At 44.7% G+C, this 25,297-nt stretch overlaps 1 protein-coding gene across 1 annotated transcript in view; it reads right to left on the bottom strand.

The window, feature by feature from the left end:
- Positions 1-4,338: 4,338 nt before the first annotated feature.
- LOC134408383 (B-cell receptor CD22-like) overlaps positions 4,339-25,297 on the bottom strand; it is a 29,291-nt gene continuing 8,332 nt past the window's right edge. The window contains exons 5-13 of the mRNA XM_063140642.1: positions 24,733-24,993; positions 21,760-22,035; positions 18,048-18,311; positions 17,191-17,454; positions 13,303-13,402; positions 12,112-12,172; positions 10,338-10,495; positions 8,698-8,782; positions 4,339-4,639 (exon numbers count right to left, since the gene is read on the bottom strand). Of these exons, the coding sequence (XP_062996712.1) occupies positions 4,475-4,639; positions 8,698-8,782; positions 10,338-10,495; positions 12,112-12,172; positions 13,303-13,402; positions 17,191-17,454; positions 18,048-18,311; positions 21,760-22,035; positions 24,733-24,993 (1,634 nt within the window). The 3' untranslated portion in view covers positions 4,339-4,474. The remainder of the gene's footprint in view (positions 4,640-8,697; positions 8,783-10,337; positions 10,496-12,111; positions 12,173-13,302; positions 13,403-17,190; positions 17,455-18,047; positions 18,312-21,759; positions 22,036-24,732; positions 24,994-25,297) is intronic.

The following is a 25,297-nucleotide window of genomic DNA, read 5'->3' as shown; positions in this document are numbered from 1 at the left end:
GGAGGAGCGAGAAGAGATCCTGGCCCTCCTCTGTGTGACAACCTTTTAAGTATTTGAAGAGTGCTATCATGTCTCCCCTCCATCTTCTCTTCTCCAGGCTAAACATGCCCAGTTCTTTCAGTCTCTCTTCATAGGGCTTTGTTTCCAGACCCCTGATCATCCTGCTTGCCCTCCTCTGAACACGCTCCAGCTTGTCTGTGTCCTTCTTGAATTGTGGAGCCCAGAACTGGACGCAATACTCTAGATGAGGCCTAACCAGGGCCAAATAGAGAGGAACCAGTACCTCACGTGATTTGGAAGCTATACTTCTATTAATGCAGGCCAAAATAGCATTTGCCTTTCTTGCAGCCATATCACACTGTTGGCTCATATGATGTGTGTGTCCCCAGTTCATTTGCAGCACTAGCTGTAATAGGTCTAAAAGCTTTGAAGGCTCCAAACCTAAAGCAAAAGCATAACCTACTTGTATACAGCCCATTTGCATGGACTCGTCTTGGAAAGTCACTTCGGGACATCATGGATTTCTATATTTTTATTTTTACACAACTTCTCTATTACAAAAAAGAAACCCATACAGAGCATCAAAAGAGTACAGGCTAGCAAATGTTGCAAAAGACATCAGTTTCCCAAGAAGCCAAACAAATACTAGCGAAATACGTACCGTTGGGGAAATAACTTCCTGTAACTGAATACAAATTTAGTGCCTCAAAAACAAATGCAAAAGAAGACAAGGATTCTTTCATATATTTTTTTTCATTTTGTATATATGTTGTATGCACCATGATATTTGCTATAATAAATTAAATAAGTCAGATGTAGTTGCCATAGACAGGAGTCAAATCTTTGGACTTCCAATTCTAATAATGTTTACTCTGACTGGCAGCAGCACATCTAGAGCTGAGCCAAACTGTCCTCCCCAAAAATTCCCCATCCCGTTGTTCACAGGCTGTGAAGTTGGCTTTCATTTCAAGCTGGTAGTACAAACTGGTAGTGATGGTGGTAAGAGGATGTGACCAGGGTTAAAGTGATATTCCTGTACACTTAATGACGGCAGGATCTAATTCCCTTTCTTTCATGGTTCTTTCAAACTCTACTCAGAAGATAACATAATGAGTTCAGGAAACATGGTTTCTTTCTTCTGCCCTCACTCAGTATAGTTCTGAAGTCAAATCAGAGTGAGGGCAAAACCTTTTGTATAGAAATTGAAGGGAGGATCACCCAGCAGCCATCAGTGGGGTATTTGGGGTGCAATGAGTTATACCATTTCTGGAAAACTGGGGGGAGAGGGCAAATTCAAGTTAGAAAAGTGATTTTAACTACATTTATCTTATTGACAAACCTAAGAGTGCCTAGTGCTAAGCAGAAAGGTCCAGGCCAGGGGTGAGGAACCTGCTGCACTCCAGATGTTGTTGGACTTCAAGTCCCACCAGACCCAGCCAGCATGGCCAATGGGCAGGGATGATGGGAGTTGTAGTCCAACAACCTTTGGAAATCCACAAAGCTTCCCCACTCTTGCTCTAAGCATGCCTCACTGTCACTAGTAGCTGGGATCATCTTGATGTCCTTTCTTGATATACAGGATTGTGTATCTAAAATAAAGTTTCATAATATGCTAAGTGGAATTTGTTTTAAACAAATGACCAGATGGTCAATTACACCAAAGATGTTATTCAAAATAATAGATAAGTGCAACACGTATATTTCTTGGAAGTATTGGAAAGGCAGTTATTTACATGTGCAGTGAACCTGCCCAACAGCAAAGACATTTTGCAATAAAATGAATAGGGCTATTGAGATGCTAGTTGTCCTTAGATCCATTTGTACTTCTGCTAAACAACACAGAGGATATACAACCAGCACTGACTCCCATGGGCTAATCTCAGATATGATCACAGCTGCTAGGGTAAGGTTTGGCAAAACACTGGAGCGTCTTGTTTGTTCAATCAATGGCCAAATGCAAAAGCAAACTCCATGAACATCATGTCAAATCTGATAGTTTATAGTAGACTGGAAAAGGGAGAAGGCAATGATGTAATAATATTGTACAGATGTAGATGTCTTTGGCAGAATAGGGCTTGTAGATCAAGAAATATAACTAGCTGGTGGGAGGCATGGTTCAGTCATAGTGTATATGGGTAGCTGGGGCGGGGGGGTGTTGCAAAGGCAGACCCCCACCACTGTTTTGGCCCCCCATGTGAACAGGCTCAATGCCTGAGAAGGGCTACTGTCAATTGCAGAAGTCAAAACTGAGTCAGATGGACCAGTTGAGCATAGTATCAAGGCTTGACTTCTGCAATGCGCTCTACATAGGGCTACCATTGTACCTAGTTCAGAAACTTCAATTAGTTCAAAATATAGCAGCCAGGTTGGTCACTGGTACATCTAGGGGTGAGCATATTACCCCAACATTAAAATCACTCCACTGGCTGCCAATTAGTTTCTGGGCAAAGTACAAAGTGTTGGTCATCACCTTTAAAGCCCTAAATGGTTTGGGTCCAGGTTACCTGCGGGATCGCCTTCTCCCATACAGTCCGCCCCGCACACTCAGGTCCTCTGGGGTGAACTTACTTGAGTCAGCTAAAACTAGGCTGACATCAGTTTCCCAGAAGACCTTTTCTTCTGTCGTCCCCAGATTGTGGAATGGCCTGCCGGAGGAGATTCATAAAATTAACTCTGTGTGATTTTAAGGCAGCTTTAAAGACTAGCCTTTTCCGGCAGGCCTATCCAGATCAATGTTAAATCATTAATTTTTAAGATGTATTGATTCCTGTTCTAATGTTGTTCTCTGCCTCGATCCAAAGGGAGAGGCAGGTAAGAAATACGTTATTATTATTATTATTATTATTATTATTATTATTATTATTATTATTATTATTATTGTGTATTGTAACAATTACTATGGTGCAGTGCATGTATACAGTTTTAAAACTTATAAAACATATAATGAATAGGAAAGGCAACAGACCCTTGTCTGCTTTTGCATTTGGTCACCCTACCAATGATTTGCACATTGTGTCTATTAAAAGAAGTAAGGGATGCTACTGCAATGTGTTTTGAAAACTTTTGATCCCTTAGGGCAGCCAGGGGTGGTGGCGGTGGGGAGACTTATTGATCTTTTTCTAGATTAAAATTGGAAGCTAGGCTTCACTTGCAGAAAAAGGCATATATCAAGATTTTTCTTAACCAGATCCCAGAACATGGGGGCAAGAATCCACCTTGCAAATGTAGGAGACCGTAGTTAATACTATTAACTCCTGCATCCTTTGGCCAGTCAATTGGAGCTCAGAAATGGGCCCATGCTTTCTGAGTTATGCTGCCTGCTGCTGGTGCTGGGGTTCACCATGACAGCTGCATCATACCTGACAGCTGCATCATGTTCTGAGTCAAAGAATCCTTATGCATCCTTCTTGCCTTGGAATGATGTCACCGCCCACACAAGAAGGGCCGTACAGAAGGGATCAGAGGTAAAGCCCATGCTTTCATGTCAAAGGCCCTAGGTTCAATCCCTGCCCTCCCCAAGTAGGACTGACTGGGGAAGATTCCAGCCTGAAACTTGGGAAAGCTGCTAGGAGTCAGTGTAGACCAAGGCAGAGTAGACCCCATCAAACCCAACCAGCATGGCCAGTCTTCAGGGATTATGAGAGCTGTAGTCCAAAACATATTAAGGGCATCTGTTTGCCTACCCATGTACCAATAGACCCTGCTTTATCACCTTCCCATCCCTGGAATAGACAATACTGACCTAGATGGACCACTGGTCTGTTTTGGTATAAAGCATCTTCCTATGTTGCTACTTAGAAAGGAGGGCTCAATATTGCGTGAAACCTCCCCACTCCAGGGAATACAGAGAGACAGAGATGGTGACTTTCTTTCTCAAGGCATTCTTCAGCCCCTTTCAAGGCCTGACACCATTTGGGAATCACAGAGCCCGAAGCTGCCATGGCTTAGTAGAACACATACTTTGCATGCAGAAGATTCCAGGTTGAATCCATGGCATGTCCTATTCAAAGGACCAGGCAGCAGAGGATGCCCTGGAGAGCGGCTGCTGGTCAGAATTGATGATGCTGGACTAGATGACCACATAGTCTGATCTGGTATAAAGTGGTTTCCAAAGGTCTAAAGTTATAGATTGGCTTGCCAAGAAGGAGGAAGGTAATAGTAGACCATTCCCATTTGATCAAATGGGGGGAAACAAGCATGGATTGGAGGAAACTCTCTCAACCATCAATGAATTGTGGTTATATGTAGAAAGCTGGTCATTACCACCTACCCAAGTCTGGTAGTGCTACACTAATGTATGTGAATGCCAGCCTCTCTTAATGCAGTCAGACCCTCTCTCCGTTACCTTCAAGCTCTGCTTTTCTTGGCTGTAAAAAGCAAGCTGAAACATAGACTCAACCCTACCAAGACCACCACCACTCTGGGGTGCAAAGAGTCTGGGAGCAGTTCCTGATCGCAGCTCGTCCCAAGTGGATCAGTGCTTCAGGGATGCATACTGGATGCTCTCTTCTGATTCAGAGTCTGTCTCTGAATCTACATAGGTGGGGCGGGGGCGGGGAGTCAGGTTCACCAGGGAAGAGTAGTGCAGCTCCTCTTCTTTCTTTTCCACCACATTCTCATAGTCAGCCTTGGTGTCTCCCTAAGGCAAGAGAAGGTACAGGATTAGGGGAAAGGCTGTGGTTTAATTGTAGAGCTCGCACACAATGGCCTGGTTCAGACAACATGCTAAACCATGCTGCCTAACCACAAAATGGTTAATGGAATGCATTAAGTAGGGTGACCCTATGAAAAGGAGGACAGGGCTCCTGTATCTTTAACAGTTGCTTAGAAAAGGGAATTTCAGCTGGTGTCATTTGTATATATGGAGAACCTGGTGAAATTCCCTCTTCATCACAACAGTTAAAGCTGCAGGAGCTATACTAGAGTGACCAGATTTAAAAGAGGGCAGGGCACCTGCACCTTTAACTGTTGTGATGAAGAGGAAATTTCACCAGGTTCCCCATATATACAAATGACTCCTGCTGAAATTTCCTTTTCAATACAACTGTTAAAAATACAGGAGCCCTGTCCTCCTTTTCATATGGTCACCCTACCTTAAGGTCAATGCATTCCATTATTAACCATTTTGTGGTTAAGCAGCATGGTTTAGTGTGTTGTCTGAATGGGGCCAAAATGTCCCAGGTTAAATACCCAGCATCTCCAAGTTGGGCTGGGATAGATCCCCTAAGGAAACAAGAAGAGCCAGGATGGATCAGATCAGGGTCTGTCTCAACCAGCATTCTATTCACACAGCAGCCCAACCAGTTGCTCACAGAAAACCCACAAGCAGGACATGAGTGCAACAGCACCCTCCCGCCCATGTTCCACAGCAACCAGTACACATAGCCATACTGCCTCTGATACTGGAAGTAGCACATAGCCATCAGGACCAATAGCCATTGATAGCTTTGCCCTCCATGAATCTGTCAAGTCTGAATCCTTGCAAATCTGCTGCCATGCAATACATATCAACCAGGTGCCCACTGGAAGGTTTGAATTTCAGCTTCCACCAGCCCCCAGCCAACCAATGGTCAGGAATTTTTGGAGTTGATATATGTGAGTTCCATTCTCATACATTCCTAGTTAGAAGGTTCACTTGGCACCTACATTATATGCTTTTAGACGCCAGGTGAAGACCTTTTTATTCTCCCAGCATTTTAACAATCTATAAATACATTTTAACATGGTGTTTTAAATTTGTAATTTTGCATTGCTGCTGTTTTTATCTGGTTGAGCTTTTATTTATTTATTTATTTATTTATTACATTTTTATACAGCCCAATAGCCGAAGCTCTCTGGGTGGTTCACAAAAATATATTGTATTTTATATTATGGTTTCATACTGTTGTTTTATACTTTGAATGGTTTTAATTTTTGTGAACCACCCAGAGAGCTCCAGCTATTGGGCGGTATAGAAATGTAATAAATAAATAAATAAATAAATAAATAAATAAATAAAGCCGTCAAAACCCCGACTGCTGCATGAAAACCATGTGAAAATGCTGCTGTCAGATACTGACCTCTACTGTATGCTCGATATCAGATAATGTCAAATATTGGCTGCTGCTTGATGACAGTTGTCAAATCTTGCCAAATGTTGACTGTTCTTGAAGTTTTGGTGGTGGGGATGGTTAATCTTAGCCCTCCACCATGCTCAAAGCCTTTAGAAGAAGCCACCTATACATATCTCAAAGTTTTCCCTACAAACCTAAGCAATAGCAGTTTGCTATTTTTCCTATGTTTTAAAACTGGATGTGCAATTTCCCACGTTTCCATAGCTGTTCTTTGTCCTGAACTTTTTCCTCTGAATAAGAGGAAGACTGTCCCATTTAAATGTAAGCAGATCAATTAATACAGGTATTTACTGCGATTCCGTTCTCTTGAACAGGTATTCTGTGTGCACCAACACCTTTAGTATACAGCCGCTTAATAGGACTACTAGAGATCCAATTGTCTTCCCTCATCTTCAAAACTAATTCTCTACGGCGAGAAAAACTTCTACTATTGAATTTCTGCTTCTCATGCAACTGGGGGGAGGGGGGCGGATGGCAGCACAGTAGCAGAGTGAAAGTAAAAGATGCCAAGCCTAGAAGGAGAGAGTTTCAACAGCAGAGCCCCCTGGGGCCAAGATACGTTCTGCAGAGGTTCTATCTGGTACATGAAAAGGAAACACATGTTTATCTTTTCGAGAGAAATTATTTCATTTCAAGGGTGATGGTTTCTTGTAAAGAAGAAAATAAAGCACACCAAAAGAGGAAATTGAATCAGAACAGCATTAGTATGCTTGAGGACTTGGGCTGCCAAACAAAGAAGCAGAACCAAATGAAGCCCACTCAGTTCTGTTTTTATTTGTTCCAAAATGACCGCAATGAGTAACAAAACAAGTGGGTATCCCATTTTTGGTATCATGTTCATACTCATCATTCATTCAGGAGCGAGGGACTGACCTGGTGGTGGCATCATTATAGCTGATTTGGGGAGCCATTCCCGGCATCCACCATTTTATTTTCCCAGAATGCCTTTAACGTTGCATTACGTTGGATTGTTCCAGAGGGCGATGGCAGCTGGCAGTGTGGGTCACCGTTTTTATACTAGTAGCTACCGACAACAACAAATGGCCCAGAACAGCCTTCCCTGGCCTCGTGCCCTCCAGATGTTTTAGACTACAACTCCCAGAAATCATGATCATTAGCCATGCTGGTTGGGGCTGATGGGAGTTGGCATCCAAAACATCTGGCAAGCTGGGGAAGGCTGGCAAGGAACAATGCAACACCAAGGGCGTTGTGAGAAAACAAATTGGCAGCTGCCAGGAGCAGTCACTGAAACCAGTTCTTGGCACTGCTGCCAGCATACCACCCGGAGTTAAATTGAAGTAAAAAGTGGAGGGAAGGAAGGATGCTTTGGGAATTGAGTAGGGTGTCCTTCTCCCTCCCCATATATCCATCCAAGCTGGAGAAGAATTGGGGAGCTGAGGAGGGCTTTTAAGAACCCCTGGAGACAGACATGTGCCCTTTCTACACCTAAGGAATATCCTGGAAAATGGAGGGATTGTCCTGGCCTGCTCTCGGGATCCCCTGTGTGTCATTTGGATGTGCAGGGATGATCCCAGGACAATCCGGGGGGGGGGGGAAGCAGGGGTAGAAATGGCCATGGATTAACTTCCATGACACTCCTATGTATCTCTAATCCAAGAAGGCTAGAAAAGCAGAAATGGTTAAGGAAGGATGGTGTCAAAGCAGCAGCAGTAGCTGGGAGAAGTAATGGCATCCAATACGGTTGAAAAAGCTGACTATTTGCACCATTGGATTGGGGGGAAATATTTCTACCCAATATAATATCTGTTTCCCATCCCCAGAAGACAGAGACTGGAAAATATTCAGTGCAGTCCTACTATGAGGATTAAGTATTTCCACATTAGCTCTGTGCTAGAGTCAATCAATTAAATGCTCTTTAAAAAATAAGCAAGGGAACTTGGGGGGGGGATCTACACTACTGCTTTAAAGCACTTTAAAGCGCTTTATAACAGTTTTGACAACTGTTGGGGCCCAGGACACACTGCATATACAGTTTTCAAAACAGTTTTCAAAGTGCTTTAAAGCGCTTTAAAAGCAATAGTGTAGATCCCCCCTTGTTTTATTGGTAAGTTTGCCAGGTCACAACCTGGAAAATCCACCTGGCCACTTTAGAGTTTCACAACTCTAAAGGAGGAACCCCCTGCCTTGCTGTTCTCATCCTTCCTCCACCAGAAATATGCCACTATCTGTGATATGCTGTGGAGGCAGACACGTGGCTCTCCCCCTGCATCGTTACAGTGTGAGTCAGCCTTCCTCAACCTCCAGGCATGTTGGATGACATATCCCATCATCCCCACTGGCAATGAGGGCTAGGGTGATGAGAGCTGTAAATCCATCCATCAGAATGGGGAAGACTGATGCGAGTCATATGTGCCTGGTAATGTAAATGAGAGTGTCAAACTGAATTGAGTGGAATACTGGAAGTGACGATCAGGTGGTATTGAGTCTGGGCCCATTCCCCCATCTCCCCTCTCAGCTGCATGGGCCAGCCTCCCTTTCCAATTCTTACACAGAAAATAGGAGAGGGTAGGACACAGCCATCTGGGATGCTAGGTTTCGATTATGGCTTAAACGGAGTGTGTACCTTTGAGGGGGGTTTCTTTACCACACTGTAGATCACAGCATCATCTGAGGAATCCAGTCCTGGTCTTGGACTCGTCTGTTTAATCCTGTAAGATAGGCATCAAAGCCTCTGATAAGAAAGGCATGAGGGGTGCAGGCAGGGAGATTTGGTGGTTACGCCACCTGGATGCGACTCTATAGGAGTATTGATCTTCACTTGGTGCATCAGCACCCATACTGACTTCAGGTGGGTTACATCAAAGCACTGCCACCATTTGCTTTTTGTTGTCATTTAACTTCTTCAAAAGAACCTACACAGGAGGAGACCAAAAGCAGTACCAGATGCAATGGAGGACCTGGGCTCCTGTGTCTCAATGACCATTTCTGGGGGTGCACCCTTCCCCACCCCTTGGTGACACTCACTGGAATTCCTCCTTCTATGCCACTGTTAAAAGATCAGGTGCTTTGCTTTCCTCCTCTGCCTCTGGCAGATCCAAGACCAAAGAGAAATGAACCTAGGCAACAGAACATGATTTAAACAGGGTCCCAGGTTGTAGGCTGGGATGAAAGGAGAACCCTCATTCTGATCAGCTTGAAGACTGCTGCAATAGAGGCAAAGACGCTTTAGCCTTTAACATAGGTGTGGAATTGCAGCAAGTGCAGTTTGGCACACAAGGATGACACGAAGTCAAGAAATCCCCCATCTTTTACAGCCACACTGATGCTGATCTAACTCTCTCTTTTTTCCCCCTTGGCTGCATGTCTACCCAGGCCTAGCATCAAGGGTCAGCATCACTGGGCATGGGCTGAGGCCCTTGCCCAAATAAGGCACCCACTGCAAGGTATAGGTGACCCCCCCCCCAATGTTTGAAACAGGGAGGGTCCACCATGGAGGCTGCTTGGAATTTACTGGATTTTCCAGGAGCCCTGTGCATCCATCGGATTTCACTGGGCATCTTTCTGGCTTTAAACAAGGCAAGTTTTGCTAATGTCGCTTGCCATTAGCCTGTCTTAGGAAAAATTACAGCCGTAATTAAGCCACTTGCAGCCGTAAAGCACTTACTTCCATGTAAATTGCAGCCGTAAAGTGCTTATGGCCGTAATTTATGAAGAAGTAAGTACTTTATGATGGCAAATGGCATAATTATGACTGCAAGTTCCCCAAGATAAGCTAATAGCACCAACCATTAGCTTATCTTGCCTTGTTTAAAGCTGGAAAGACACTGCATGCAAAATCCGGAAGATGTGCGGGTGGGGTGGGGGGCAGTCTGCTGTGGACTCTGCAGGTCAGAATTTTGGGAATCAGGCCTCATTGGAGTCTACAGCGGATTTCTCCAGCCTCCCTACTCACTGCTGATTCCTAGAGTCTTCCTCCTCCATGCTGTTGTAGCTCTTCCACCTGCTTCTCCAAGAGACGAAGAGTAACTTCTGCACTTCTCCCACCCTTTTCTCTCTCTCTCTCTCTGGGAGATAGTGTCAATTGGACTCAGGCAGTGAAGCAAGAGAATGATCAACAGCAACAGCAGTGAGAAGGAGGATGTAACCAGAATCAGAGAAGGGGAACAGTGCGAACATTCTATGAAGAGTTCTCTTACCAAAACCTGGAATTCACAGTGCACCTCTCCCAACTCCCCTGACACCCTGGTCCCCTTCCTGCCATACCTAGCATAAATGGTGGGATCTTCGGTGACCCTGGGAGGGAACTGGATTGTTGCATAAGAAATGGCGCCATCTGCACCGTGGTTCAGGAACGCAACGGAGTCTTCTGTTCCGCCTTCATTTAATTGGTTGTTCTTATTGCACAGCTTTTCTCCCTTGGGCTATGGAACAAAGCGAGGTTGACTTCCGGGCCTGAGAGGTCTTAATTGTTCACTGCACAGAGATAACCTACCTGCCCCCCACCCCACCCTATGTACAGGATAATTTCATGCAAAAGAAGGTGGGAGCATGCACTTTAAAGAGTTTTCTTGGAGAGGGAGAATTTCAATCAGCACAGCTTGTCAAGCAGGACTCAGAGAAACTGTAAACTCTTGAAATTTAGGAAAGTATAAGAAATTCATTTCAGTTTGGTTTTGATCAAGAATTACCCAGTTTGCACCTTCCGGATCAAACACAGACCCGGATGCAACTTGTGGTCGATGTCTGAACATTTTTGAATTTGCAATGTGTCGCACGAAGCAAAACTGTGTTCGACCGCATGTGTACATTTCAAAAATGTGCATGAAAAATGTGTGATTTCGAAAAATGTGCACAAGTGTGTTTTAATCAATGGGAGAAGAATGTGTACTTTTCAAAGATATGCACAATTGATGGGAAAATATGGACGTTTGAAAAAATAGGCACATGGATTTCCACGCAAAAAGAAAAATATAATAACAAAGAGCCAAATCTGTTATGGACTAAAGCCAGAATGAGATTTTAATTAGAATTTGAGAACTCTGGTGAGGTCCAGTTTTGCTGATTCTTTATGACCTTACTGAAATTCTCATTCTCTCTCCCTCTCTCTGTCTCTCATATCCAACAACTACAGTTACATGAGTTCCATCCTGTTTTGTCTCTGGACGTTTTATCTGCGGGGAGCAGCTAGTACTTGTTACTCTGGTTCCTTTTAAGGTTCAAGTGGTGGGAACAGAGCCTATGATTTCATTGAGCAGACAACTGTAAAAACCTTTTTGAATAGCCCTGAGGAAGGGCGTTTTTTGTCCGAAACGCGTAGGCACCTTCATTAAATCCTTTTCTATACAAATCATATTTTGCAAGATTATCCTTGGTTCTGCCCCTGCCTTCAGCTTGTTTTTTCACTCCCTCACAGGGTTTCCCTTCTCTTCCTGCACCTGTCTTTCCTTGAGGGCAGAAAGATAAGGCCTAAGGTAACACCACCTGCTTAAAACTATGAAATAAGACTGGTTTTGCAGGTTTCTTCCCACCCCACATGTCCTTCACCAATCCAGAATCAAATATCTAGTTGGCTACTGAAAAGAAAGGAAAAGGCTAATCAGAGGACAGGAAAGTGGTTTTTTTGGGGGGGGGGTGTCAGTGAATTTTTAAAAAATCACTGAACCCTAGGAAGAGGGCTTTGTTTTCACTTCTTTCTTTCTTTTTTTCCTGTTTTGCATAGCTGTTGTTTTTGATAACTGTTTTTTGCTAATTTGGGGGGCCTTTGGGGCCATAGTTTGCATGTATACCTTAATTCAGTTTTCCTCTGCTACTTTATTTTACTCACTGGTGAAACTCAGACTTCACCATATGTTTAATTTTAAAACATTTCCTTCACTTTCTAACTGAATGGGGAACATTTTCTTCACTTTCTACTTGAATGGGGTCATCATTTTTTTCTGGCCAGTGATCCAATACCTGCAAGCCAGCTCAGAACCCTCCCTCCCCATACTGTACTGAAGTCAACTGTGTGTGTGGGGGGGTGGGAATGGTACTTAACCTTCTTCACAAAAAATGAGGTGGCCCTTTCGGTCCTGCCAGTGCCTGGATCAATCACTTTCCTCCTGCGGAGACAGAAAAAGAGCAAGTTATGACCCAGCCAAGTGGGCATGTCAGGCAACGGTTCTCTGGTGGGTCTGCCAGAGTTCCACTGCTGATGTGTCACTGCCTGGGTGAGAGAGCCCCCAACTAGGTGATACATGTGCATATGTGTGTGTGGGAGGTCAGGGCCGGCCCAAGACATTTTGCTGCCTGAGGCACAGGACAAGATGAAACCTCCTCCTTTTCCATGACTGGACAGGGAGATGACTGTGTCCAACACTAAAGTTGGGACAACATTCTCTACTGAACTTGAAGGCAGCAAGCTAACTTAGGAGACACAAAGTAGGCTGTGAGGCACACAGTTCTTTCCCTGTACACCTTGCGGCTGCCTCCCAGGATCTGCCACCTCAAGTGACTGCCTAACCCTGCCTAATGGTAGGGCTGGCCCTGGGATGCATGGGGGCTGTCACCTTACAATTCTACAAGTGTAGGACTGCTAAATAGATAGCAGTGGCTTTGCTCAGCTCAGACTATGACAACTCAGGCTCATCCACGCTGAACCCCACTAACTGCTAACCCTGTGAACTGCTAGTACTACAGGCATCAGGTCACCTGCCTCCATGCATTGATGCCACCTACCTCTGGCTACACCATTTAGAATGGGGGGAGGAACTGAGCAAAAGCCAGGAAATCATCAAATGATCTTTGGTCAAGGGAAAGGGGTTGGGGCCAGGAAAAGGCCATTGGAAGAACCCCTGAGGGCCAGACTGAGACCCCAGGTGGATCAGATTTGACCCATTGGGTTGAAATTTGACAGCCCTGTGCTATATGAACAGACACCTCTGTTCACCATGTAGGCCTCCACCCTATAGCTTGGTCCATGTTATGATATATATATATATATATATATATATATATATATATATATCCTTCCACAGCAGCAGGAGCTCAATGGCCACCATTTTTTTTCCTGCCATAGATGCGCAACAATGGGGGGAGAATTTCCCCTGTTGGATTTCAGCTTGTACTTCAGTCTGATTTCCATGGTGGCTCTTTGGAAGTGGGTAATGGGACAAAGAATCCCATTTCCTTGGGAAATAACACCCAATAAAGACCTACCTGCATAAAAAAGGCCCTTCCTATCACTTACCATCTCCGCCAGGCAAGGAGCAGCAACCCCAGCAGAATCACCAGCGCAAGAGCAATGCTAAAGCCAAAGGCGGTACGCTTCAGCACTGTACTTCTGCTGTCTGCACAAAACAAAAGGAGAATGAACACAGTTTGCAGGCATCTGATAGTGAAGAGGCTTCTCCCCGATCCCAACAAGTTACAGTTACAGTTTATTTATTTTGGCCATGGACCAGCAGGGCAGAAAACCATCGTCAGCACTAATATTAGAAAAACCCGACAAGTTGCATACAATAAAATGCATGCACAAAATACATTAAATACATACATAAAAACGTAGCAGTCTCAGCCTGAATCTAAAATGCAATAAAAACTCTTCAACATCGATTTCCGTTGACTTACGGCAGCCGCAAAAAAACTGGCCACTTTTAGAGTAACCTGAGGATTCTGATAAGACAGAAGATGTTTTAGGTAGTATTCATCTGATCAACTGGGACTTCGTTGCAAGATAGAGTTTATGAATGTTTGGTGCAAATCTTGGTAAAAGGAGCAATACAGCAGAACATGGCCTACTCTTTCCGCTTTAACCACTTCACAGGGGCAAAGCCGTTCTTGGTAGGGTATATTTCCAAACCTTCCCAACAAGGCTTCTGCCAGTTCAGTGCGCTTGGGTGTTCATTGCTCCTCTACCAGCAGTATGGCGCACCTCTCCCTCCAATCCATGTGCCCATGGGGGCTCATTTTGTTTTCTTTTTCCTCTGGGCCACCTCCTAACTACATTTCTCAGAGCTCCTGGTGTCTGGCTTGCATGTCGAGTTACATGCAGTGCTGAAAGCCAGGGAGCTGCGATAGAAGGCTAAACATCCCACCATCTTTTCATTCAATTGTTCATTCATTCATTATATTTCTATATTGCACATAGCTGAAGCACTCTGGACGGTCCTCAAAGATTAAAACCATTAAAAACAACATAAAAACATACAAAAAGTCAGCGCACACAGAGAGACAACCTATATCTATATCTATCTATCTATCTATCTATCTATCTATCTATCTATCATCTATCTATGTATCTTTAAACAATCAACCAAAGGCAATCCAGGACCAGATTAAAAACTTGTGATATGCTGCCAAATACCTAAGGGAAGAGGACAGTTTTAACCTGGTGCAGAAAAGGGAGCCATGTTGTCACTGGAACTAAAGCAGTGGTAGCTAAAGATGCAAGCTGATGTGTGGATAGGTGTGGGAGGGGGTTGGAGCAAGTGGGAAGGAGGGGAATTGGAGGCTCTTGGGAGCTTGAGTGACAAAACAGGCCCTGCCATGCCCCGACCAGGTGTGCAGGATGGTCTGATTTAAATTGAAATGGTCCAGAAAATGAACAGAGGTATTTACCAACTTTGGGAATAGGGATGGATAGACCCACCTACATCTGAGGCCATTGGCCGCTCACTGATCGCTCACCGACAGCGCCCACTTGCTGCACCCCACAAGCCCCTCAACGGCTTGCCAAGTGAGCGACGAGTGCCTTAAACCCACTCACTCCTTCCCTGAGCTGCCAATTTGCGTAAAAACAGTGGCTGGGTCTTCTCAGGAAGAGTAATTCTGTGCAAATTGCAATCCATGCAGCATTACAGGCATGAATGGCAGCAGCTGGACATTCATGGATCAGATGGTGGTCATGGATGGGTCCAGTGAGTGCAGCAGGGTCCACAAATGGAGGTCAGGGGGCCAAACGGTGGGGCGGGGGAGTCCATCAGACTTCCCCCATGTTAGTTGCCCATGATATTCCTATTTGGGAGCAGGGGGATGCCAAAGCTTATTTTGTGCCAATTTGAGGTGATTAGCAACATGTATAATTATTTTTACTTTATACCTATCTAGACAGTAAGGATGTTAGAGAAATCCATTTGGGGAGTGGCATTTTACAAATTCTCTTAGTTTTGGAAGGTTCTGTAATTTGCACAAATTTCTGAGCAATTTGCACAAATTTCTGAGCAATTTGACAAATTACAGCCAAATTTGCTCAAATTAAGGCCAGATGTGCTCAGATTATAGCCAAACTTGCGTGATTTGTGCAAATTCACCCATGATTTGCACAAAATGCTCAAAACTAGTTCCCAGAGTTTGGGACATGGCTATCATCTATCTATCATTGCCCCAAGAAGCCCTCAAAAGCAGCTTACAAAAGATTCTCACAATACAATCACATTCTAATGTACAAATGGGAACAGCAAATATCTGGTGTGGCCATATGGCAACCATTAAGGAAAAGGTCCTCACTCCTTAGTTGTCCTTGCCAAAAACAAATACTGGTTTTCCTTCCATAGCTATAAGTAGTGCTGGGCCGAAACATGCCCACTATTTTCTGGAACTTTCTCCCTGCGAAAGAGACTTTTTTTTTTCTTCATCTTTTGCAGGGAGGGGGGAAATATGGAGAATCTTGTCCTTGGGGAACGGGGAAGAATTTCCACCTTCTTTTTTTAAGTGTAGCCAGTTGCGGAGGGCCATTCTTCCTGTTTTGTACTTTTCCAAAAAAAACCACCTCCCCATCCTCCAGGATTTGGATGAGCCCAGCATTTCTAAATGAATGCCTATTGAAGTCCATGTGACCTTGACCTACATTTAAAAAGGTATGTGGAACCCCTGTCCCCTCCCCAAGGAGAACATTCTCTAGGGCCATAGCTAGATGGAACAAAATCCCGAGGTGATACCTGGGATCGTCCCTGTGCATCCACATGACACACAGGGGATCCCAGGATCAGGGAGGGATGATTCTCCCCTTGCCCAGGGATCTCGCTCTACACTTTAGTCCCACTTTTTCCGTGGTCTCAGGCTGAGACCGAGACCATGGAACATGTGCGCGGACGTTGCAGTTTCTCCCAGTTCCTTTTGGTTACTCGCGAGGAGCCAGGACCCACACATGGGGCGCAGAGCTCCTCAGGAGCACTGCACCCATCGGGGGTGGGGTGGGGGGAGTGGGGGAAATATCTATATATCTTTTGTGCGTGAGCACTCATGCGCATCTTCTTTGAGAAAAATAATGGTGGGTCCCTCTGAGGTCGTCGCGTGCCGTGTGTGAACTGAAGGGGAGATCTCACTATGAAAATATTGCGAGATCTTCACCTCTCCATCCTGCTAGACTGGTAGGTCTAGCTAAGGCCTATGATTCTCACCTTTCCCAGCCTGTTTTGCCTGAGTTTTCTTTTTTTTTCCCCACCCGCCAAGAAATGCTGGAAATGATATTTCATTATAAATAAAAGAGGGAGGAAGCAGTAGCCAGGCACCTCTCCATCGTGCCTGGGTCCCGCTCCAGCTGAGAGCCCCCTCCCTCCTGCTACCAACTGTCTCTGCAGAGGCCACCAGTGAGGGAGGAAGCAGCAGCCAGGCACCTCTCCACCGTGCCTGGGTCCCGCTCCAGCTGAGAGCCCCCTCCCTCCTGCTACCAACTGTCTCTGCAGAGGCCACCAGTGAGGGAGGAAACAGCAGCCAGGCACCTCTCCATCGTGCATGGGTCCAGCTCCAGCTGAGAGCCCCCTCCCTCCTGCTGCCAACTGTCACTGCTGAACTTTGCAATGAAGAATATAGTGCCTGAATTTGCTTTCCTTTCCCCCTCCTCCTCCTCCCTCCCAATCCCCTTTCCTTTCGTGTCATGTATTTTAGATTGTAAGCCTGTGGGCAGGGACTGTCCAGAAATACTTTTGTAAGCCGCTGTGAGAGCCTTCGTTGGCTGAATGGCGGCATAAAAATCCTTAAATAAATAAATAAATAAATAAATAAAATAAATATGGTCAAAATTTTCGGCACAGCAGTAGCCATAAGTGGGCAATCTCTAAAGAAAGGATGCTCACCCAGCAGCCCTAACAATGTTTGCCAAGGCAGAATTCTGGGGCCATCACTATTAACTACTCACAGTACACGATGACAGCCGTGGGCGGCGACTCCCCTTCAGAGACTACATTAGAAGCTTTGCAGGAGTAGTCCCCTGAGTGCTCAACTTGGACTTCTTGGAGCACAAGGATTTCGGAATTCTCCTGAGGCATCAGTTCCCTGTTCCAGTACCACATGTACATATCTGCTGCCGGAAAGGCGTCATTGTTACATTTTAAGTAGACATCGTTTCCTTCAATGATGGCATCCTTGGGATTCAGGGACAGTTTGAAGTTGCGGGGACCAACTGCCAGAAAGAAAAGAAAAAAAAGCCGTTCAGCACAGCACAGCATTTGTCTTTAAGGTCCTCAGCACCGCTGCAGGGCACCTGACGCCCGAATTCAAGCGACTTGAGCCAGGGAGTTATATTATTCAGGGCATGGTGGATTGCACGTAATTTGGTTTTAATGCAGAATTTCCACATCCCATGGATATCAGGTTCCATTTTCAAAGGAGCGGGGAAAGAGTTTGTAGTCTTTAATGTGGCAAGGATAGATTTGAATGGGCCAAAGCAGATGCTATGGTAAATCTGCAACTGACTTTGAAAACAGCAATCATAAATCTGGCCTCCTTTCGCCTATGTAAAGACTTGCTGAACTTATCCATTCTCTGATGTCATGATGCTCTGTATTTTTCCCAACCCACCACTAAGATTAGCCAGTGATATCGACTGGGGACAGGCAAATCCAGAGAGCTGTGGCATCAAAATGGAGACCAGAAACATGGCTGCCATTTTAGGCAGCTGCTGTAGATTTACTATAAAGTCCACTTTGGGCCAAAGATGCTTGGACTGTATCATCAGCCTCTCTCTCTCCGGCATTCTCTCATTCTCTTACTTACACTGCACAATCAGCTTGATGGTCGAAGAGCGTGAATTGCCCACTGTGTTTTTGGCTTCACAATGGTAGTTGCCAGAATTGTTTGCAGTCGCTTCCTGGATGTTCAGCATATCCTCTGTAGAGACTACCTGCGTCTTATCTTTGTACCAGGCGTAGGTGAGTTGATCAGGGTTTGCTGCCCCCACTTCACATTTCAGTCGAACAATGGCACCTTCATTGATTAACCCCTCTGGCTCTTGCACAATTTTGACCTCATTGGGGGCAACTTCAGGAAGAGAGGACAAAGACAATAATATCATATGGAGATGCACCCTTTGCCCTGACACTTGACACATGCAGCCCACAAAGCCTGCCCAACTAGAGACATGCTGCATTCTAATTCAACTGCAGTAAAGCCCATGATCAGATTTATTATTTCATTATCATTTGTTTTTTGTCTGTCTCTTCTGCCAAAACGCTTGTTCATGCACTGGTTATTTCACGGTTGGACTACTGCAACCTTCTTCTCTCTGGCCTTCCTTCTTCTCACATCAGTCCGTTGGTTTCTGTTCACCACTCTGCCGCAAAGATCATCTTCTTGGCTCGCCGCTCCGACCATGTTACTCCGCTTCTGAAATCTCTTCATTGGCTTCCAATTCACTTCAGAATCCAATATAAACTTCTCCTGTTGACCTACAAAGCTTTTCACGGTCTAGCTCCTTCCTATCTCTCCTCTCTCATCTCACACTATTGCCCTGCTCATGCTCTTCGCTCCTCTGATGCCAGGTTTCTCGCCTGCCCAAGGGCCTCTACTTCCCTTGCTCGTCTTCGTCCATTCTCTTCTGCTGCCCCTTACGCCTGGAACGCTCTTCCAGAACATTTGAGAACTACAAGTTCAACCGCAGCTTTTAAAGCTCAACTAAAAACTTTTCTTTTTCCTAAAGCTTTTAAAACTTGATGTTGTGCAGACTTCTACTGTTACTTTCTACTGTTAGTTTTACCCTACCCTGTGCCTGCTTACCCTACCCTGTACCTGTTTGCATTCTCTTCCCCTCCTTATTGTTTTACTATGATTTTATTAGATTGTAAGCCTATGCGGCAGGGTCTTGCTATTTACTGTTTTACTCTGTACAGCACCATGTACACTGATGGTGCTATATAAATAATAATAATAATAATAATAATAATAATAATAATAATTCAATTTAAATCCCGCCTATACACAAAATACCCTAGGCGGCATACAAAGTTAAAAACAATTCTAACAATTATTATTATTATTATTATTATTATTATTATTATTATTATTTATTTATATAGCACCATCAATGTACATAGTGCTGTACAGATTATACACAGTAAATAGCAAGACCCTGCCGCATAGGCTTACAATCTAATAAAGTTGCAGTAAACAATAAGGAGGGAAAGAGAATGCAAACAGGCACAGGGAAGTGTAAACAGGCACCGGGTAGGGTGAAGCTAACAGTATAGAGTCAGAACAAACTCAATATTTAAAAGCTATAGGGAAAAGAAAAGTTTTTAGCTGAGTTTTAAAAGCTGTGATTGAGTTGGTAGTTCTCAAGTGTTCTGGAAGAGCGTTCCAGGCGTAAGGGGCAGCAGAAGAAAAAGGACGAAGCCGAGTAAGGGAAGTGGAGGTCCTTGGGCAGGCGAGAAGCATGGCATCAGAGGAGCGGAGAGCACGAGCGGGGGAATAGTGTGAGATGAGAGAGGAGAGATAGGCAGGAGCTAGACCGTGAAAAGCTTTGAAGGTCAACAGGAGAAGTTTATAGTGGATTCTGGAGTGAATTTGGAGCCAATGAAGAGATTTCAGAAGTGGAGTGACATGGTCAGAGCGGCGGGCCAAGAAGATGATCTTAGCGGCAGAGTGGTGGACAGAGACCAGCGGATTGATGTGAGATGAAGGAAGGCCAGAGAGAAGAAGGTTGCAGTAGTCCAACCGAGAGATAACCAGTGCGTGAACGAGTGTCTTGGCAGAAGAGACAGACAAAAATGGTCGAATCCTGGTAATATTATACAGGAAGAAACGACAGGATTTAGCTACTGCCTCGTTATGAGGAATAAAGGAGAGCGAGGAATCAAATATAAAGCCAAGACTACGAGCTTCCTTGACCGGAGAAGGTTTAGGAGGAAAAACAAGCATTTCAGTTTTTGCCATATTAAGTTTCAGACGACGATGAAGCAGCCAGGCTGAGATATATGAAAGACATGCCGAGATACGATCGTGAACATCAGGAGAGAGTTCCGGAGATGAGAGATATAATTGTGTATCATCGGCATACAGGTGATATTGGAGGCCATGAGATTGAATAAGCTTACCCAAGGGCAGCATGTATAAAGAAAACAACAACGGGCCAAGCACCGAGCTTAAAGATAAAGCAATCAATAAAACAAGACCCTAGGCAGCATAAAAATATTAAAAACAATATTTATAAAAGATAATATGATCACTGAAATAGTACAGCATAAAAACAAGATATAATGGTTGGCAATAATATTCTAGAAAGAGAAGGCCTGCCAGAATAAAGGAGGCATTAATGCCTGTTTAAATACATTCAAAGAAGCCAGCAGGTGCAATTCAACGGGCAGGACATTCCACAGCTTGGGGGCAGTAAAGGAAAAGGTCCTCTGGCAATCTCACATCGGGCAATTGCATAGCAGATGACCCTCAGAGGTCTTTAAGTGGCCGGCTGAAATGTAGGGGAGGAGGCATCCCCTAAGCTATCTTGGATCTAGAGCATGTAGGACTGTAAAGGTAAGAACCAGAGAGGAATTGTCAGCCAGTGTAAAGATTTTAAAGCCAGTGTTATATGGTCTCCATGTGATAGTCACTTTCTGAACTTAGGCCTAATCTACACCTGCCATTTATCCAGAGGTCATCCCTGTGCATCCAAATGTGTCCCAAGGATCCCAGGGTCAACTGGGAACAACGTCTCAGTTGTCCCTTGATAACCAGGTCTGTGGTTATCCAGATTTTTTTCTTGGCCCCGGGACAACCCCAAGGACCTCGGGCTCCCAGGTCCTCCCTCCTCCCTGAGAGTAGTGGGGCTCCTCAAATGGGCACGGAGCTGTGGAGGGGCTCCATGCCCATCAGGGGTGGGGAGAAGCATTTTCACCATCCCTAGGATGGTTCTCAGCGTGTTGGGTGCCAAATTTTTCCCATTTTTTTAAAAAAAACACTTACTGAGCCACTGGATCAGGGCCCCACCATTGCACAATTTCTCCCAAATAACAGCAACACAGCACCAGGAACATCCCTCTTCAGTTCCGGGATGATGTGCTGGCGTTTAGATGCAGGGGGACGATCCTGGAAGGCCTTTTAGGTGTAAATGAAGCCTTAATTTCCTTCTGACCTCACTGTTTACCACTTTTTCCTCCCCCCGCCCCCATATGCTGTATAGCAACCTAAAACTCACCATAATTCTCTATGCATCTTGATGAATTAGGCTATAGTCCACAAAAGCTTATGCAAGAATAAATGTGTTAGTCTGATTGGTTGAGTTGGCTATGTCGCTATTGTCCAGCCTACGATTTCCTGCACTTGCAGAGTAAGCATGTAGAGGAGCTGCATGGACTGTACACTGGGGCCCCATAGCCTGTATGGATCAGGTGCATTGAATGAATGCAGCTGCCCCTCCATAACCTTCCCCTCTCCCCATCAACATGCTCTATGTGCCAGTAATGGAAGTTTCTAGGCTTCCGGTGACATTACTCACAAAGAACATTCACAGTGACTGGTGCGGATGTAGTACATTGGATATAATTGCATGCTTCACATCTGTAAATGCTGGCTTTTTCACGGGGTGCCCCAAAGGCAACTAGTTGCTTGTTAGGATCCAAAAGTCTCTCTTTTCCTGCTCCGTCTTTCTTATACCACTTGTATGTGCAGTAACTCGGATTACTGCTGCCTACGGAGCAGTTCAACGTAATGGTGTCTCTTTCCTTTATGGGCCAACGGTTATCAAGGGCAAGCTGGACATTCTTGGGAGCATCTGGAAAATCAGAGCAAAGGACATCTTTGTGAGAAACATACTCCGCGACTGAGCTACGTTAAATGTATATCGTTAAGGGATGGTCAGTATTATACCTATGACAAATAGGGATTTTTCAGATTGCTGGTTAGTCTTTAGGACTGTTTACATATCTATATGGCATTAATATGAATAGTGTGAACAGCTCAGTTATAGCTCAGTGGTGTCATCTATGAGTTGCATGCAGTTGATGCACTGTTCAGTCCCTGGCATCACCAATAGACAAGATTTCGGGCAGAAGAACTGGAAAGGCCTTGGCATGAGACTGTAGAGAAGCCTTCCCAACTTGGCATCCTCCAGATGTACTACAACTCCAATAATACCCCAACCACCTAGAAAGCACCATGTGGACGCACAGGGACGATCCCGGGATGATCCTCAGGATATTGCCCAGTGTACACATGACCATTGTAGGCAGGAAGAGAGATAACTGATCATAACCACAGGCTGCCTGAAAGAAGTAAAATAGGCACAAAATTCATACACCACTACCAGCAATGGGGGGAATGGCTGAAGAAGCTACTAACCCATGGGAGAGCAATGTGGGAAGGAAAAAAGAGATAACCGATCACAAACATAGGCTACCTAAACAAGGTAAAATGGGCACCTTTGAATCGGGCATAATTTCTGCCCCTGTTCCCATATGGTTTCCAATTCCAATTCTGGAAGTATGTTACTGCTGAAAGATATTCTTCTTCTATAGCTGAGCAACCAGGTCATGCCTATCACACTCATGAATCTCCAATGCACACAGGAGTTTCTCTCAGACAGTCAACCATTGGTGATGGATATTGTCATGTCCTGCTCCCCTAGGGAAGCTGCTTCTCCAAGAGGAGACAAGGAATTCATTTTTGGATTCTAACAGCATCCTGCTTCTGCAGGTGCTACATCGCAAGCCAAGGCTCTTCATACACCACTACCAGTAGTGATGGGAGGACCCTCACTAAAATGGGCGTCCCTGTGCACCTGGTGGTAACAACTGAATGAAGCTATCAACTCACGGAAAGGCAACACTGCCACTTTCTCTTTGCCAGTCCCTTTCACAGGTCAGCTTCCTTCAAATATCACTGGCAGTGGCCCATAGCAGCAGCCAAGACACAGTGACCAGTTCACATTATTGCACAGGCAACCATGGCTTATTTTTTTTTAAAAAGCCATGGTGGCTTAAATAAGACACGGTGGCTTGCTTTAATACTTGGTGCATGATGGTATATGCCAGGTGCCATTTTGCTAATTACCCATCCAGGTGTGCTTATCACATTGACTGTGTTGGTGATTTAGTCTTGCTGGACAAAATTCCTTATAGCAGGTTAGCAGAAAAGTGAAGGCGTGAGCGTTGAATCTTTTAATGACTTTATTGAGAGAAGTCGCAGAAAACAAAACTAGGCTGGTAGCTGGTAGCAACAAGTAAATTAATAGTATAATAATTGTCTTACCCTAAGCACAGAGATAAGGACAAAAGCAATACGGCTCTTTTCACTTTTTCCTCCCTTAATGGTATCACTCCATACAACATACTCCCCCAAGGACGAGTGAGCATTAATTCATATATATGGCAATGATTTATGGGTCTCAGCGTTCTTGGGTTACTGCACCCAATTAACGACAGGGGCTCTCAATTTACAGGTAGCCTTTCCCATACCTGTTGTCTTAATTACTGTTAAAGTCTATATGAAAACCGGACAGTCTGAACCCTGCTGTCATGGCCTGTTTATGGGGAAAACAAATTTCAAATAACCCGCAGGTGCTTGTAGGGTTATTTGAGGGTTGTTTCATCTTTGAATGAGCCATGCCACCCAGTTTTGAATGGCACAGCAAGCCGCACCCTTGCAGGTAATTTGGAAAATGTCTCCCAGCATGCACCTAGGGTAAAAACAAGCCACTGTGGCTTATTCAAGGCACAGTAGCCTGTTTTGATAGTGTGAACTGGATCAGTGGCTCCCACTCCACTGGACATCAATGTCCCCGTGAATATGTTCTATACATAGACACTCCTCCAACTGAATTTATATATTTGCTTACAACAAACATCCAGTGTGGCCTGTATGGATTTTGAACTTCCAATGAGATTCTTGACTTCACAATAGTAGCTGCCGGAATTGCTGGGATAGATGGTTTTAAAAAGCAGCTCATTATCTTTTAGATTTTGCAGTAGGCGTATGAGCAGCCGGAGCTCCGCAGTGAAGCAGAGCGGACCATAGGTGGATCGGCATAGGGCGGAGTGGACCCTATCTGGAATTTGTGGATCAGGATGCAGAGCGGATCAGGTAGTCCGTGCACAGCCCTACTAATTACCCAGTCCATTGTGGTTGTAATGTTGTCTGAAACCCAATGTCATAACCTGTTTGTGGGGAAAACAAATTTCAAATAACCCACACATGCTTGTAGGGTTATTTGAGAGTTGTTTCCTCCTCAGACAAGCCATGCCACCAAGGTTTGAATGTCACAACAAGCTGCACCCTTGCAAGCAATTAGGAAAATGTCTCCCAGCATGCACCTGGGGTTAAAACAAGCCACCGTGGCTTATTCAAGACACGGTGGCTTGTTTTGATAGTGTGAATCTCATTCTCTTTTAGATTTTGCAGCAGGCATATGAGTGGTCAAAACACAGTGACTCCCACCCCCCTGGCCAATCCCAGAATCGATATATTTACTTACAATGAACATCCAGTGTGACAGGTGCAGATTTTGATGTGCCAATGAGGTTCTGGGCTTCACAATAGTAGGTGCCGGAATTTCTAGCTTTGATTTTTGAAAATAGCACCTCCTTCTGTTCTATAAATAGCAGCTCATTGTCTTTATACCACGTGTAATTCTGAATAGGTGGATTTCCTTGAGAAAAGCATCGCAAAGTGACACTGTTCCCTTCCGTTATCTTCCTCTGGGGCACCTGTTGAACTTCAGTATTCTCGGGTGGATCTGGAGGAGAGAAATTGACACAGAAATAAGGACTGGTGTTTTGGTGATATCATTCCAGGCATTTGGGGGGCTTTTCCCACTAGGCTAAGAACAAAAGCAAATGCATGATGTTTGCAAGCAAAACTAAGGGATGTGATTTTGTCAGCACCACCATTAGAGAGGTGAGCACTGGTGTAGATAAGCAAATTTAGACTGTGGACCTTGGGATCTTATGGGTCCTCCTATCTAGATGGTGATGTGAATTAGTATTATGTCTCTTCCTTCACAATGTGGCAAGCCAACACTGCTGTGTTAGGGAGTCCTT

The sequence above is a fragment of the Elgaria multicarinata genome, chromosome 13 (assembly GCF_023053635.1).
Source record: "Elgaria multicarinata webbii isolate HBS135686 ecotype San Diego chromosome 13, rElgMul1.1.pri, whole genome shotgun sequence".
Lineage (NCBI taxonomy): Eukaryota > Metazoa > Chordata > Lepidosauria > Squamata > Anguidae > Elgaria > Elgaria multicarinata.
This window is presented reverse-complemented; position numbering and strand designations above follow the sequence as displayed.